Source organism: Aphidius gifuensis, linkage group LG1 (assembly GCF_014905175.1).
Source record: "Aphidius gifuensis isolate YNYX2018 linkage group LG1, ASM1490517v1, whole genome shotgun sequence".
Taxonomy (NCBI): Eukaryota; Metazoa; Arthropoda; class Insecta; order Hymenoptera; family Braconidae; genus Aphidius; species Aphidius gifuensis.
Window position 1 is genome coordinate 28509214 of NC_057788.1, and position 16048 is coordinate 28525261.

Below are 16048 nucleotides of genomic sequence, written 5' to 3' on the forward strand. Positions count from 1 at the left end.
TAATAATTAATTTAAAAATATAAAACAATTAACGGTTTTTTATGAATGACCTACTTTGTTAAAAATATAAATAATTATTTAGGTTCATTTATTTATTGTGGAATTATTTCTCAACACTTTTACTACCACACAGTGTTTTACGTTTGAATGGTCATGGTAATTTCACTTTTCATAAACAATAAAAAACTGGCTTTGATTTTGTTTTATGACTTTTTAATAAATCAAATAATATTTATTATTGTTTTAAAAAATTTTTGTATATTATAAATAAATTCTTGTGGTTCATCAAATTTTTTTTACTTTGATTTTATCAATTTTTCAAGTCAAAGATAATCTGGACCTTCGTCGTGATTATTATTCAAACAGACAGAAGCACGTGGTAGTTAATATTTTGAATGATTATATAGAGAAACTCTGGAGAAAGTTAATTATCTTGTTTGAGGTATAAATGCTTCTTACGCGGATGTTACTCTCGACATTTCGTGAAGGAAAGTTGTAGGAATTACTTGTCGTGTATCTCATTATTAACATACTCTTAAATAATTATTATTTTGCATAAAAAATTATTTAAAAATCTGGAAATGTTTGTTTTTTTAATATTGTGAATATTTTATATAGTGTGTACATAATTTATAATTGAGTTTCAATTATTATAGGCATTAAGTGAAGTGTTAAAAAAATTTAATAAACTTGACAATGGACGCTAAAGATTTTCGTGATTTTGGTAAAGCAGCAGTTGATTTTTTGGCTGATTATACTGAAAATATAAGAGACCGAGATGTTTTGCCAAGTGTTGAACCTGGTTACTTGAGTGAATTAATTCCTTCAAGTGCACCAGAAAAACCAGAAACATGGCAAGAAGTTTTAAATGACGTTGAACGAGTTATAATGCCCGGGGTAAATACATCAATAATAATTATTGATTGTAAAAAATAAAAATAAAAATAATATATAAAGTATATATTTATATATTTTATTTTTTGATAGGTAACCCATTGGAATTCACCACAATTTCATGCTTATTATCCAACTGCCAATTCATATCCAGGAATTGTTGGTGAACTTATGACTGCTGGTATTGGAAGCATTGGTTTTTCTTGGATAGCATCACCAGCATGTACCGAGTTGGAAGTTATTACTATGAATTGGCTTGGAAAAATGATGGGATTACCAGAAGAATTTTTATCAAGCAGTGAAGGTCCAGGTGGTGGTGTTATACAGGTAAAAACATTTAAATTTTTTCTACGTAATTTAACCGGTCTAATCATTCAATTATAAACTGTATAATTAATTTGTGGTTATCACAAGCTGATTGAGATTAAATTGCATTGATGTATTGTAATAAAAAAATCATAACTGAATTTTTATTATCAATTTGGATAATTAATTGAACTAGAGACTTTGATAGACAAGAAAATAGTCAAATAAGCCAATAAAAAATATGGTATCAATGTCAGGTTAATAATTATTGGATTCAATTAAATTAATGTAAAAAAAAAATAAAAAAATATGAGATTTAATGGGCTCGTCCGGGATTTGAACCCGGGACCTCTCACACCCGAAGCGAGAATCATACCCCTAGACCAACGAGCCAGCTTAGTTATGTTGTCAACAAATAATCAGTACAGAAACACAAAAATCAAATGAATTATTTAATTGGAGTAATCAATTAAAATTTAATTCAAACGAAAAATTAACACACAAAAGCAATAGAATTAATTTTATAAAATACAGTCATCATTAAAACTTGGTGGATCAATCAAGAAAAAAATTAGTACATCAATGAAAACAGCAACAATCGATTGATATTAATTTTTTAATTGATTAATTAAATTTTAAATTAATTGTTTTTTGATGATTGATTGAGAAATGCAAAAAATAAGAATTAAAAAAATTATTTGATTGCTATTAACAAGTGTTAGAGAGCAAATTGATAGACGTAGCTGATTGAGACTGATAAAAATTATTAGTTAACGGATATATATAATTAAAAATGATTGATTTAATTGTTAATATTTATTAAAAGTATAAAAAAAAGGGCTCGTCCGGGACTTGAACCCGGGACCTCTCGCACCCTAAGCGAGAATCATACCTCTAGACCAACGAGCCAACATGGACGACGACTAAAAAAACATTTGCATTAACTTGATTACGTAATCTTGCTATCAATTGGCTGATATTTTTATTTAAAAACATTCCGAATGGCATGAATATTCATGTAAATATTAAAAAATGTTTTTGTAATTTTAGGGATCTGCTAGTGAGGCAACTTTGGTGGGTTTACTCGCAGCAAAAGAACGCACAGTAAGACGAATTAAAAAACAAAATCCTGACATGGATGAAGGATCAATAAAAGCCAAACTGGTTGCGTATACTTCAGGTAATTAAATATCAAAATTAAAAATATAAATCGAAAAACTTAGTAATTATAAATTTAAAAAAATATAATATATTTTTATTTGACTCACCATTGTAGACCAGTCAAATTCATCAGTTGAAAAAGCTGGATTACTTGGCTCAATGCCAATGAGACTACTTCCAGTTGATAAAAAATGCAGTCTACGTGGAGCAACATTACTTGAGGCAATGAAAAAAGACAAAGAAGCTGGTCTTATTCCTTGTTATGTTGTTGCAACACTTGGTACAACTGGAACATGTGCATTTGACAACTTGGAAGAACTTGGACCAATTTGTAATGATAATAACATTTGGCTACATGTTGATGCTGCTTATGCTGGTAAAAATATAAAACAAATATTAAAAATCACATCATGATATTATTGTTTTAATGATAATTTAAATTAACAAGTTTAAATTTTTATATTTTATATAGGTGCTGCTTTTATTTGTCCAGAGTATCGTCATCTTATGACTGGAGTTAACTATGCTGACTCATTTAATTTTAATCCACACAAATGGCTACTTACAAATTTCGATTGCTCTGCTTTGTGGTAAATTAATTTTATATTTTAAAAAAATTATATTGATTAATTGAGCCAAGAAATAAAGATAATTTAACTGATATCATTTTTTTTTTTTTTTTTTACAGGGTTAAAGATTCTCGATTGCTCATTAATGCATTTAATGTTGATCGTATTTATCTTGCTCATGATAAACAAGGTCTTGTTCCCGACTATCGGGTAAACCATCATCAATAATATTTTAATTTTTTTTATTAATAAAATGTATATATAAACTTACCATGTTTTAATTTGTTCATCTAGCATTGGCAAATTCCACTTGGCAGAAGATTTAGAGCATTAAAACTTTGGTTTGTTCTTCGTCTTTATGGTGTTGAGGGTCTTCAAAAACACATTCGTCATTCAATAAACTTGGCTAAACATTTTGAGACACATATTAATTCTGATGAAAGATTTGAAATTGTTACTGAGAGATCAATGGGTCTTGTTTGCTTCAGAATGAAGGTATTTTTATAAATTAATAATCAAAAATAATTACATGAACATGTTTTGTTAATACCAAGTGTTGTTGTTATTGTTAGGGTGATGATAAATTAACTCGAGGACTTCTTGATCGATTAATGAAAAGAAAACGTATTTACCTTATTGCTGCAACTTTTGGTGAAAAATTGATGATACGATTTGTCGTTTGTAGTCGTTTGTGTCAAGTTGATGACATTGACTTTGCCTGGAATGAAATTCGTGGACAAGCTGATATCACATCATCATCAACAATCATATCACATATATATTTAACCTAATTGAACCCAATTACATTGAATAATAAATAATACATTTTAATGATTTATTTATTAAATTATAGTTTACTTTTCAAGCCTACCAAAACACACAAACACATCCTTTGTCTTCAATATTTTTTTTTCTTTTTGTTTTTTTCTGTGACACTCTGTATATATATCAGCCATCAGCACAATTATTGATCAAGTATTTAGTTGTTAAAAATAATAATGTATTAATAAATTAATTATTGCGTATAACAATTGTGTTGTATTTATTTTTCTATATATATTTTAGATTTTGTCGGCTCTAAACTTGTAACGGTCTGTAAGCAGTCTGTAAAGGTCCAACGATCGCCATCTTGTGAGTCAACATTGGTGTGAAGAGCCTTACATACGACCGATAAAAAAAATATAAAAATACGGCAATGATGGTAACTAAAAAATGTCGTCAGTAGGTACATTACCGACCGATTCGACTTTAGGTCTCTTTTTTAAATTTGAATTCACTTAATAATTAGGTGTAATGAATATTGAACTTGAAAATTAATCATTGACATGTTTATCAATGGATAATAATTTTAAAAACGAAAATATAATAATAAATTAATTTTGTAATTTATCTGGATGAGCTAAGCTGGATGACACTGATCAACTAAAATGATTTTACGAATTATTGAAGACGTTGTCTTAAAAACCAAATATATTTTTTTTCACAGATAAATAAATGACATTTGCCATTTATCATCATGACACACATAGCAACGTTCCTTTATTTTATTTAAAAAAATAAAATTTTAATTTTTAAATAATTATACAAATGTTTATTAAATTATAAAAAAAATTACGTGTTAAATACCACAAATGAAATGCTCCTGACGAAAGTCAGACTTGGATTGTTCAATATCCAACAGCATAGTTTTTTTTTACCAAGGTAAATTAAAACCTTGACACTTAACCAAAGAATAAAAAAAAAAAAAACAAATATATATTTATGTCAAGAAGACTAGATACCAAGTGATCAAATCTCTTGTCTTCTTGAATTATTTATTACCAATATCAATTATATTTTTACAGATTTTTTAGATTACCTTTATCAAGTAAAAAATCAAAAATGAAAAAAGAAGAAGATGATGATTTATCAAGTATACCATGTGTTACTCAAGGTAAATTTGATAAAATTGATCCATGTATGTTGGATCCACGTAGTCCAGAACCAAGTGTTATTATAATTGGTGCAGGAATGGCTGGTTTATCAGCAGCTCATCGACTTGTTCAATGTGGTTTAAAAAATTTTAAAATTCTTGAATCATCAGATAGGTCTTTCAATGAAAAATTAAACTATTTAAATTTAATATTTTCTTAATTTACATCTTTATAAATATAAGCTTATTTTTATTGCAGACCAGGTGGTCGAATTCATTCATGCTGGTTTGGTGATGTTGTTACTGAAATGGGTGCAACATTGATTGAAGGAGCATGTTTAGCAAATCCAATATTTACATTAGCTGCACAAGAGGGTCTATTAAAAAATTCAGCATATCGTTTAGATAAAAGTAAAGGATTATTTTGTACATCTGATGGACGAGCTATTGATTATCCAATTAGTATAACAGCTTATCATACATTTCGTCAAATTGAACAACAAGCTGCTGCATTATTTACCCTTGGTTGTGGTAGAAAACATGGATCACTATTAAATTTTATTGGCATAAGAATACAACAAGAATTACAAAATTTTCCTGAAGATCAAAGGTATATTTTTCATATAATTTTATTTATAATTTATTTATTTGAATTGTTAATTGATTTATCAAGGTATGATGCAGCTCGTGTTATGTATGGAATGACAAATATTATGAGATGTAAATGTGGTGATGATTTATCAATGATATCAGCTGATCAATTTGGAAGTTTTATTGAAATACCAGGTGGTAATGCTCGAGTGCCTTTGGGATATGTTGGTATTGTAGCTCCATTGTTACGTGATTTACCACAATGTTCACTCAAGTATTAATAAATTTTCAACATAATAATTTCTTAATTAATCAATGATTATATTTTAAATGTTTTTTTTTTCATTAACCACAAAGATATGGTAAAGCAGTGAGTAGTATTAAATGGGGTTCACTTGGTGAAACATGTCCTCGTGCTGTTGTTAAAACTTGTGATGGTGAAGAACACTCAGCTGATTATGTTATAATAACAATGTCACTTGGTGTACTTAAAAATCAACATGATAAAATTTTTTATCCATCATTGCCTGTTGAAAAAGTTGATGCAATTAATAAACTTGGATATGGTAATGTTAATAAAATTTTTTTAGAATATACAAGACCATTTTGGATATGGAAAGAAGGTGGTATACAGCTTGCATGGTCAGCTGAAGAATTATCTGATAGATCAGATTGGGTTAAAGGTAAAAATATAATTAATAAATTATGGGAATATATTGTTTTCGTAATTTATGTTTTCATTTATGACCAACAGGAATTGCTCATATTGAAGAAGTTCCTTGTTCTCATCATGTACTTTGTGTATGGATTTGTGGTCATGAAGCAGCACAAATGGAATTATGTTCTGATGAAGAAGTTGTTGAATCAATAACAAGACTTCTCAGACAATTTACGGGAGATCCAACTCTTCCTTATCCATCAAATTTATTACGAAGTCGTTGGAGTATGGATCCACATTTTGGTGGTGCATATAGCTATATGGCTGTTGATAGTACAGTTGGTCATCAGTGTGATTTATCTAGTCCTCTACCAGGTAATTAATATTTTACATTTAAAAAATTAAATTAATCTAATTATATATGATTTTTTTTTTAAGGATCATGTGATCCTACACCACCAATATTATTGTTTGCTGGTGAGGCAACAATACCAGGACATTATGGTACAGTACATGGAGCACGTTTAAGTGGTATTCGTGAAGCTGAACGAATTCTTAAATTAACAAAAAAATACAATGGTCCACCAAAATTATCAACAGATACAAAAACATGCCAAACAAAATGCTAATAAAAAAAAATGAAATTTAATACTTTTTATTATTTATTTTTCATTTTAAATTTACATCAAGAAGATATATTTTTTTTTTAACATTTATATATTCATAAAAACACAAAGTATATATTTTTTTTTTATTTTTTAAATATATTTTACGACATTTAGAACAATTTAAATTTAAAAATAAAATATCGATGGTAAGCTCGCAACTTTGATAAACAGGTACTTTTAAATATGTAAATATTATTTTTTAATTTCCTGGTCCCATCAAACATCAATTTTTACTATATATTTTAAGCAATTTATCAGTTATTGTCTAACGCAGTACAATTTAGCCAAAAAAATTATAATTTACATTTTTTTTCTATTTAATTTTTCTAATATATAATTTTAAAATACAAATCAACATTCAATAAATATTTATATCAACAATAAATGACAAACTTTAAGTGACAAAAAAAAAAAAGAAAATATATACACATAAAGAAAAATAAAAAATAATTAACTAACAATATTTACATTAAATTAAAAATATAAAAAATTGTGTTGATAAATAGTTGAATATTGTTTGTAAATTTAAAATTCACATGCAATTGTATGTTAATTTTATCACGCGATATTTTTCTTATGTTGATATAATTATAAGATAAATAGAGAGAAAAAGAAAAAATAATAATTTTATAATTGCAGTGGCCAATAAAATTGTTGACACGTGAAAAAATTTGGCTCAAGGCTACAATTAAATTGTAAATGATCAAATATTTTATCAATTATTGATAACTATGATTGATTGCAGGTTGATGGTGCAAGTGCTTTACATCCACGTGTTAATTGGGCCCGCCATCACTTGGTTACTGATTGTTCTTCAAGTAATTCATCAGCACGTAATTTAATTTCACGCCATGAATTATCAATGTCTTGGCTCTCACTGAATCTTGAACATATTGCAAGTCGTAGAAAATATGTATCATTTATTTTTGATGGTACCAGATGAATGTAACCAGCACCATTGATTCTCTTAAGTAACATTTCATTGATATCATTGGATCCCTGAAATAACCAGAGATTAATACAATTTTTTTCTTTTTTTTTTTCGCTAGTAAATATCAACGTGGGAGTTGTAAAACTGTTGAAAGTCGCAATTGAAGGTAATTGATTTTTTTATATATTTTTTTTTACAGTGAAGGCTAGAGAAAGGTTGACCGCGTTACTTGGACTCATTGAAGTTTATTAAAAATACAAATAAAAAACGATTAATAAATGGCTATTTTGATAGTAATAAAATTGATTTATAATTTTTTTTTTTTTTAAGTAATTGTTTTAAAATATTATTAATAATATTATTTACCTTGAGACGGAAACAAACTAGACCGAGGATTACTTCAGCAACAATTTCAAAACGTGAATCTGATTTAACATGTGCTTCAAATTCATGTGCTTGTGTTACATGATTTCTTATGTATTTTTGTAAATTTTCAACTCCATAAAGACGAAGAACAAACCATAATTTTAATGCACGGAATCTTCTTCCAAGTGGTATTTGCCAATGCTAAAATAAAACAGAAAACAATTAATAAATCTTAAATGTAATTTAAATAATTAAATTAACTTACTCTGTAGTCTGGAGCTGAACCTTGTTGATCATGTTTTAAATACAATGGATCAACATTAAATGCATTTATAACATAAGTTGGATCCTTAAGCCACATTGTTGAACAATCAAAATTAACTAACATCCATTTATGTGGATTAAAATTAAATGAATCAGCTGTTTCAATGCCTTTTAATAAATAACGAAATTCAGGACAAATAAATGCTGATCCAGCATATGCAGCATCAACATGTATCCATACATCTTCACGATTACAAACAGGACCAAGTTCATCAAGTTTATCAAATGCACATGAACATGTTGTTCCCAATGTTGCAACAGCATAAAATGGTATCAAACCTTTTTCACGATCTTGACGTATTGCTTCAGCAAGTGTATCACCACGTAATTTATACTTTGAATCAACATCTAATAAACGAAATTTAACACCACCAAGTAGACCAGCTCGTTCAACAGAACTATGTGCTTGACCTGTAAAACAAAAAGAACCAAATTACAATTAAAATTTTAACAAAAGAATAATCACAAATTAAAATTAACATGAGTATTTTATAATCAGCAAGTGTCCTAGCTTGAAATCTTTTTTTTTACTTTTTAAATTTTATTATTTGACAAGGTTTATTCATGAAGAAGTGAGTTAAAAAATAGAAAATAAAAAATGAATAAAAGAGATTGAAAATAAAAAATAAAATCTCGAGTGGTTATTACGCGTTGCCATGGTAACAAAGTGCTGCTTGATAAAGTACCCGAGAATTGCCTCACCAACTAAATCCACTCTTTTCAACCCATGTTACATGACAAATGTAATAAACGATAAAACTAATTTAATACTTTTTAAGTGTAATTTGTGATACTGATGATGATGATAATATGAAAATTAAAATATAGCAGAAAAAAAAATAAAAGTAAATATAAATTGTCTTATTACAAGATGCGTAGGCAACGAGTTTAGCAATAATATCATTGTCAGTCATATCTGGATGTTCTTCCTTGACCTGACGTATTTTTTTAGCTTTTGCACCTAAAAGTGCAACGAGTGTTGCTTCACTTGCTGTTCCTTGAATAACACCACCACCTTTACCACCACTTGAAGCTAAAAATTCATTTGGAAGTTCCAACATTTTTCCAAGCCAATCCAACATCAATACTTCCAACTCTGTACATGCTGGACTTGCCATCTGAATTTATTTTAAAAAAAAAACTTTTATTATTATTTGTGTGGTTTTTTTTTTTTTTTATGTATTTTTATTTATAAACATTATAATTGTGGATAAATTTTTATGTTTTTTATTTACCCAGGTAAAACCAATACAGGCGATTGCACCACTCAACATGTCAGCGACAATTGCTGGGTATGATTGTGCTGTTGGGAAATAAGCGTGAAATCTGGGACTATGCCAATGTGTTACCTGAAAAATAAAAATAACAAAAAATATAATTTGTTTTTTACCAATTAAACTTTGAATTTTTATTCAAATAAATTTTCCTATTTGCTTTAAATGTCCAGACATATTTTTCATATTGAATTGTAAATTTATAAAGTAATATTAAATTTTTTTTAAATCTACATATTGATAAATTGATAAGATAATATGAAATATTCAATAATTAAATATACTTAATATTCAATAATTACATTATGATTAAATATTGAAGTACTTAATCAAATTGCAAAAAAAATTAAATGATAATTTTTCATTTAACTTTGATTGTTTGGATATATAAAAAAAAACTCACTCCAGGCATTATGACTCGTTCAATATCACTCATAATATCTTCCCATTTTTCAGGTGCTTGAGGTGCCTCTGATGGCAATAGTGGCTTCATGTATCCTGGTTCAACAGTAGGAAGAACTCGTCTATCGAAAAAAAAAAAAATTTCCATAAAAAATCGAAAAGAATAGAAGCAAGTTTTGCATCCGTATTTGTCTTGAATAAAAAAGAAAAAAAAAAAGAAACCTTCACCCACTCAAGTTAATAACAGAAATTTAAATCCGGCTATCAGTAATTTATAAAAAAAAAAATAAAAATAATGATCTATTGTAAACCTTGAATTGTTGTTTTCATTCAAAAGAATAAAATATCAATTAATCAGCAGTATCTAAATCATATCGATCAGACTAATTAATTACACTTCATTATTGATATAAAAAAAAAAACATTTATATTAATCAATGAAAAGAATTTAATTTTTTTATCCTTACCTGTCTCGAATATTTTCCAGATAATTTGCAATATAATCAGTCATTTCTTTGGCGAAATCTTTAAACCCATCTGCGTCCATTTTTCGATTTTTTTTTTCTACGTCTCAGCTGTTTATTAATGTACTGTAATTAAAAATAATAATAAAAAATTTATAATTTTAAATAAAACAAACATTAATTAATTTAATTTAAAAATAAAAAAAAATATATTATTATTATTTTTATTAGTAATTGATTTAGAAAAAAAAAAAATAAAAACAAAATGAGTTATCAATTGATAATAGAAATTGATGCAAAATGTGATTGTTAATAATTAGATAAACATTTTGAATGATTAAATTACTGATGGTCAATGTCACATTGGCATTATCACGATGATTTAAAATTATCAACACCTATTGTTGTTTGGTAAATAAAAAAAAATAATATTTGTGAATCAATGAGAGATGAATGGCTTGAACTACGATTGTAGATAATTTTAGCAAGTGTATATATAAATTTACAGTGTAGTCAATTGGAAAGTAACGAACGACCATGACTCATATAGAGTATACTGTCAATTTTATTCAATGATAAATACTGAAAAATATTTAATCCTAGAGCATTTTAATATCAGAAAGTCATTGACTTAGCGCGAATGCTGCTAGAGGGGAATTCCCAGTTGCAAATTGTGTGACGTTTGTTGTACAAGGTCAGGAATATTTAAATTTCAACTAAAAATCCCATGAATGATATTTTTTTTTTTTTTTATAATTTATTCATTTTATACTTTTAACTTTAATATTATTATTATTTGTATTATCCTTTTTTTATCAGTGAAAAAAATTAAAATTAAAAATGCAATTTCTTGAATTTATTTTTATCTATTTTTTTTTTTAAATAAAACGAGGCCATTTGATAGTAATATTATTTGTCGATAGTAAAAGTAAATTTTTTCGCGTAAAAATATGGAAAATATTTTAAATAAAAATAGACATTTAAAAGGAAAAAAAAATTTTATAAAAAAAAAAATTAAATCTACTTGTAATGATAATGGAAAAATAAAAAAATTATTATTACTTAATTTTATGTTCAATACAACTTTTCATTTCTTAATCGATTTCTTCATTAGCCAGTATTTATAACGAAAAAAAAAAATAAAGTTTTTATTTTATTTACTTTTTATATAATTGTCAAGCCATTAACCATGTCCATGAATTTTTTTTTTTGCATTAAATAATTGATATTTATAAAACAAATAATTAATATTTACTCACATTTTTTTTTTTTTTTGTTAATCTTCCTGAAGAGCAGACTTTTTTATTTGAAGAAAAATATTTTTTAAATATTAATTCACTGAGGATTAATCAGTTTATGTTTAAATAATTAAAAATAAAAATTGATGATGCTTGGCTGGTGGATGATGTGCAAGTGTTAGGAGAACTTGGTATCACCAGGGTTTATGTAGAGCCCCTACTCTTGACTGACTTTTTATACAACAGCATGGACCAACTCGACCAATAAGATTTCTCGACAATTTTTTGACGCAAAGGAAAAGACCCTGACTAATAGATTCTGAATTTCAGATAATTAAATTTTTCTTTTTTTTTTTTTTTAAATTTTGTTTATCACACATTTATTTAACTAATTTCTTGACAAGTTAAAAATTAACTTGATTTTTCTAGTTAACTTATTAATCATTTAAATAAATTTTTAAATAATTAATCAATTAATTAATAAATAATAATTAAACGTTATTATTATATTCATGGATTATTGATTATTCCAATTATTTTTATTCATTGATAGCTGAAACTGACATCTGATGAGCTTCAAGTATTACCATGTCCACCCTAAATCCTCTCAATTAAATAATTAAAAAAAATATTAAAATTATTTTTTTACATGCTTGTTAATTAAACAAAAAAAAGCTACTAGAAATTTTAAATGAAATTTAGTTTTTAGTTTCCATTTTAAAGCTTAAATAATTTTTGTTTTTAATTTTTTTTAATAAAAATATTAATTGAATTATTTTTCTGTGTAGAAAAAATTTAAATTTAATTTGTGTAATTTTTTAAAATATCATTTTTGATATATTTGTATTATATATATATGAATTTATTGACGTTCTTGTTATTCACGTCTGGCGTAAAATTGCATTATGTACTATAGTTAATTTTATAGTTCACAGTTAATTGTGTTAAAAAGTATTCCTGAGTCAATTTGATATAGCTTGTAATATCGAGGTTGTTATAGCTGCATCAATAATAATTACTTTGACTGACACGATGAATAGAAAAACTTGTGACAATTAGCAAATAAATCTAAACAAATGTATTATTCATTTAAAAAAAAAAAAAATGAAACTTAATTTAAAAAAACAAATAAAGTAAGAAAGAAATTTTAAATTTAAAAATTTTATAAAAAATATAAAAAAATATAAAATCTTTGAAATTAAGCTCAATTCAGAAAGATAATTTAATCATAAAAAAAAATTTGAGTATAAATTTTCACAGTAAACGTGTGTATATTCTTGAGTAATATAAATTTCATAATAAAAAAATAATACAGTCATATTTTATGTCCTCGAGTGCAAGCAACAAGTTTATGTCGATATATAAAAAAACTCGCTAACAATTTCCTTTCATTCTTATTTATTTTAAATTTTTTTTCCTTTTATTTATAAAATCAATTTATGCAAACTTGAATATACAATGACACTGTTTTTTTTTTTTTTTTCCTCAATTAAAATTTTGTATAATTATTTTTGTAATTGAAATTTATATTTAATGTTTTTTTGCTGATATGATAATTGTTTTTTCGCTGTAGAAATATTTAACAATAATTTATAGAAATCATTAGAAACTGTGCTTGAAAATAAAATAGTATCAGCAATATTTGATCGTGTTATATTCTAAACGATGGTAATAGTAAAAAGAAAAAAAAAAAGAAAAAAAGAAAGCTTTATTTCTAAACTTTAGAAAAATATAAAAAGTTGAAATATTACTATCGTTTAAGCTGCTTAATATCTTTAAATTAAATGAATAAAATTAAAAAACATTTATTTATTTTATCTTTGTTCTTGAAAATGTCAGCTACTCGTAATTTCCTTGTGAAATTACTGAAAAGACAGAATAAAGGGGTTGAATCCTTCAACAACTACCAAGGACTTTTTCATTTTAAACTTCTGATAAAAACTCTCTTTACTTGTTATCTATTCTTTTCTTTTATCTTCTTCGATTGACGTTGGTCTGAGAAGCCGGATTAAATATACTTTATTTAGCTTTATTTGATCTCAAGCACAGTTGTTACCATGACAACTGACTGACAATAATCAGCAATACATCTTTGCAACTTGCAATGATTCACTACCCAGTTAAATAAAAAAACCATAAAATTATAAATAAATAAAAATATTTTTTTAATGTAAATAATAAGGTCAATTTTAATCAATAAATAAGCTAATATTATTTTAAATAAAACAATTTAAAAGGTGAATGATATGGATAAGATAATTTCCTGAAATTATTATCAGTTGGTTGACTCTTTTGTTCCACCTTGTTCAATTGTTCAAAAGTCAAAATGACGAGGATTCAAAAGACGATATTTTAATAAAAATAATAAACAAAATTTAAATGTCATTTTCAGTGTCATTAACTCGTCATTCAATATTATTATAATTATTATGTAATCAATCATTTTTCGATAAAATTATTAACTCATCGTTGAGTAATGAATAAGATAAAAATATTTACTTTTTTTTTTTTGTTATTATTTAAAAAGATAAATTGATTTTAATCAAGTGATGATATATTAATTTATCAGATTATTCAAGACAGTGTATATTTTATTTCGATGAAATATATGAATATTTAAATTGTTTCGATTACAAGTGAAGCTTTGGACCACTTGTGAAAATATATGTGCATATGGTATATACATATTTTTGTCATTTATTTTATTGTATTTATCACTCATGTGGAAATTCCATTGGCCAAATGTAATGCATTATGAATGAGGGGCTGATGTTACTTACATGCGGGGATAAAGTGCCTCATAGTTTTTCTTTTGTACAAAAGCACGTATAGCATCTAAAAAAAATTCACCAAGTAAGTATATTTTATTTTCCTTTTTTTCAGCTTTATATAAAATCTTTTTTTATTATTTTTTTTTATATTAAATTTGTATTTATTTAGATTATTCAAATTCTAAAATTACCTCATAATTTATTAGATTATTTTTTGATAATTTACATTCATTTTATCATAAAAAATAAACAAGTAAAAAAAAAAAAAGAATTGTTTTTTATAAAAAGCTTAAAACAGAGAAAATTGATTATTTTTTTTTTTTTTGCTTTACGTGAAGTTGTATGATTATTGTAATGAGTTAATAAAAAAAAAATAACCTCGACAGGTAAATTAATTAAAAAACGTCAAATTAATATTTAAAAAAAAAAATACTCCGAAATATAAACAAGTACCAAAATTAAATAAAGCTAGTAAATTTTTTAAAAAATTTAATTTAAATGAAAAAATTATGGATGAAATAAGAGATTGTATAGAATGTATAAATTATCATTGGATAGCAATGGTACTAACTGGATTGTACACACATTTACGTCAAATTTGTATAATTGGTTTTTGCTTTGCTGATGAAAGTGCATCACCATTTAATCCAACATGGTCATCACTTATATTTATGTTTTCTGTATTGTCATTACTTGGCGAATACAGCCCATGGCCAGATTCATTAAAAAAACCTCCAATATTTATTATATACATTTACGAAGTAAAAAAAAAAAATAAATATTATTTTGTAAATTAATTTATCAAAAGCAAATTGTAATTTTAATTTTTTATTTTAGATGATTATTGCAGCACTTGTACAAAATTTAGCAACAAGAGCTATTTGGATACCTTTGGTTAACAGTATCATATGTTTAAATATGAAATCAGGTGAAATTGTATGTAAAAAAAAAAAAAAGAAATTGATTATCAAGCAATGAATATTAATAAGTATTTTTTTATTTAGTTGATGTGGTTCAATTCATACGTAGGCCTTGATAACTATTCACCAATTGGTCAAGCTGCTCATTATATGATCAAAGAAGATGCAGTTGATCACATGTCACTCTGCATGTCAATTTTATCATTAGTCTGGATGCTTGATGCAACAGAATCACTCGAAGAAATTACTGAACTATGGAACAAGTAGTAATACTAAAAAAAAAAATTTCTATTTTAATTATTATATAATTTTAATAACATCATCTATTTATTTTTCAATTTTTTTTTATAAATTTAGAGTTAAAAATACAAGATTTTTTACAAAAAAACATGGTAATAATAAAAGAATAACATTTGAAGATCCAGAAGTTACTGATTGGTTTTTTTATGATACAAAAACATCTAATGTTTTATAAATTTATATTAAATGTTGTGTCTAATAAAAGAAATTTTAAAAAATCATTTGTCGTTATATACAAAATATTTTGTGTATTTTAAAAAAAAAAATTTAAACAAACAAAATCAATAAAAAATAAGTGA

The 16048-nt window shown here is 25.4% G+C and overlaps 4 protein-coding genes and 2 non-coding genes across 7 annotated transcripts; 3 read left to right on the top strand and 3 right to left on the bottom strand.

Moving 5' to 3' along the window:
- The first annotated feature begins 493 nt into the window (after positions 1-493).
- On the top strand, positions 494-3721 carry LOC122847350 (aromatic-L-amino-acid decarboxylase-like). The gene is made up of 8 exons (XM_044144928.1): positions 494-897; positions 988-1221; positions 2251-2380; positions 2477-2737; positions 2834-2951; positions 3050-3140; positions 3225-3425; positions 3503-3721. Exons 1-8 carry the CDS (start codon positions 697-699, stop codon positions 3719-3721), a joined length of 1455 nt encoding a protein of 484 aa, XP_044000863.1. The 5' UTR covers positions 494-696.
- Trnap-cgg lies at positions 1522-1593 on the bottom strand. The gene has a single exon. It is a non-coding gene; the product is annotated as a tRNA-Pro (tRNA).
- Trnap-agg lies at positions 2038-2109 on the bottom strand. Its single transcript has one exon. It is a non-coding gene; the product is annotated as a tRNA-Pro (tRNA).
- Positions 3722-4499: 778 nt separating the features above from the next.
- LOC122860139 (peroxisomal N(1)-acetyl-spermine/spermidine oxidase) lies at positions 4500-6740 on the top strand. Its single transcript, XM_044163826.1, has 7 exons — positions 4500-4631; positions 4775-5017; positions 5102-5452; positions 5516-5707; positions 5791-6116; positions 6188-6466; positions 6530-6740. The coding sequence occupies exons 1-7, from the start codon at positions 4567-4569 to the stop codon at positions 6718-6720; spliced, it is 1647 nt and encodes a 548-aa protein (XP_044019761.1). The 5' UTR covers positions 4500-4566; the 3' UTR covers positions 6721-6740.
- Positions 6741-6910: 170 nt separating this feature from the next.
- Positions 6911-11969, bottom strand: LOC122860147 (aromatic-L-amino-acid decarboxylase). Of its 2 annotated transcripts, none has more exons than XM_044163835.1 (8): positions 11780-11969; positions 10524-10646; positions 10058-10178; positions 9616-9729; positions 9249-9498; positions 8322-8791; positions 8057-8257; positions 6911-7758 (listed from the first exon to the last, which is right to left on the bottom strand). In XM_044163835.1, exons 2-8 carry the CDS (start codon positions 10601-10603, stop codon positions 7552-7554), a joined length of 1443 nt encoding a protein of 480 aa, XP_044019770.1. In that variant the 5' UTR covers positions 10604-10646; positions 11780-11969; the 3' UTR covers positions 6911-7551. The 2 variants fall into 2 exon arrangements, with proteins under 2 accessions (XP_044019770.1, XP_044019771.1); XM_044163836.1 differs by lacking the exon at positions 11780-11969 and adding an exon at positions 10867-10990.
- A 2885-nt stretch (positions 11970-14854) lies between these two features.
- LOC122860180 lies at positions 14855-15969 on the top strand. Its single transcript, XM_044163878.1, has 4 exons — positions 14855-15290; positions 15367-15465; positions 15534-15715; positions 15807-15969. Coding segments are annotated over exons 1-4 (534 nt in total). The 5' UTR covers positions 14855-15038; the 3' UTR covers positions 15808-15969.
- Positions 15970-16048: the final 79 nt, after the last annotated feature.

What these genes read in the sequence shown, in the direction of transcription:
- LOC122847350 (XM_044144928.1), top strand. Translation starts at nt 697, where the DNA reads ATGGACGCTAAAGATTTTCGTGATTTTGGTAAAGCAGCAGTTGATTTT. An exon ending in AACGAGTTATAATGCCCGGG is followed by an intron (nt 898 to 987) that starts GTAAATACATCA and finishes ATTTTTTGATAG; the next exon opens with GTAACCCATTGGAATTCACC. An exon ending in ACTGGTTGCGTATACTTCAG is followed by an intron (nt 2,381 to 2,476) that starts GTAATTAAATAT and finishes TCACCATTGTAG; the next exon opens with ACCAGTCAAATTCATCAGTT.
- LOC122860139 (XM_044163826.1), top strand. Translation starts at nt 4,567, where the DNA reads ATGCTCCTGACGAAAGTCAGACTTGGATTGTTCAATATCCAACAGCAT. An exon ending in ATTCTTGAATCATCAGATAG is followed by an intron (nt 5,018 to 5,101) that starts GTCTTTCAATGA and finishes TTTTTATTGCAG; the next exon opens with ACCAGGTGGTCGAATTCATT. An exon ending in TTACCACAATGTTCACTCAA is followed by an intron (nt 5,708 to 5,790) that starts GTATTAATAAAT and finishes TTAACCACAAAG; the next exon opens with ATATGGTAAAGCAGTGAGTA.
- LOC122860147 (XM_044163835.1), bottom strand. Translation starts at nt 10,603, where the DNA reads ATGGACGCAGATGGGTTTAAAGATTTCGCCAAAGAAATGACTGATTAT. An exon ending in CTGGAAAATATTCGAGACAG is followed by an intron (nt 10,179 to 10,523) that starts GTAAGGATAAAA and finishes TTTTTTCGATAG; the next exon opens with ACGAGTTCTTCCTACTGTTG. An exon ending in CCTGTATTGGTTTTACCTGG is followed by an intron (nt 9,499 to 9,615) that starts GTAAATAAAAAA and finishes AAATAAATTCAG; the next exon opens with ATGGCAAGTCCAGCATGTAC.
- LOC122860180 (XM_044163878.1), top strand. Translation starts at nt 15,039, where the DNA reads ATGGATGAAATAAGAGATTGTATAGAATGTATAAATTATCATTGGATA. An exon ending in TTATTATATACATTTACGAA is followed by an intron (nt 15,291 to 15,366) that starts GTAAAAAAAAAA and finishes TTTTTATTTTAG; the next exon opens with ATGATTATTGCAGCACTTGT. An exon ending in ATATGAAATCAGGTGAAATT is followed by an intron (nt 15,466 to 15,533) that starts GTATGTAAAAAA and finishes TTTTTTATTTAG; the next exon opens with TTGATGTGGTTCAATTCATA.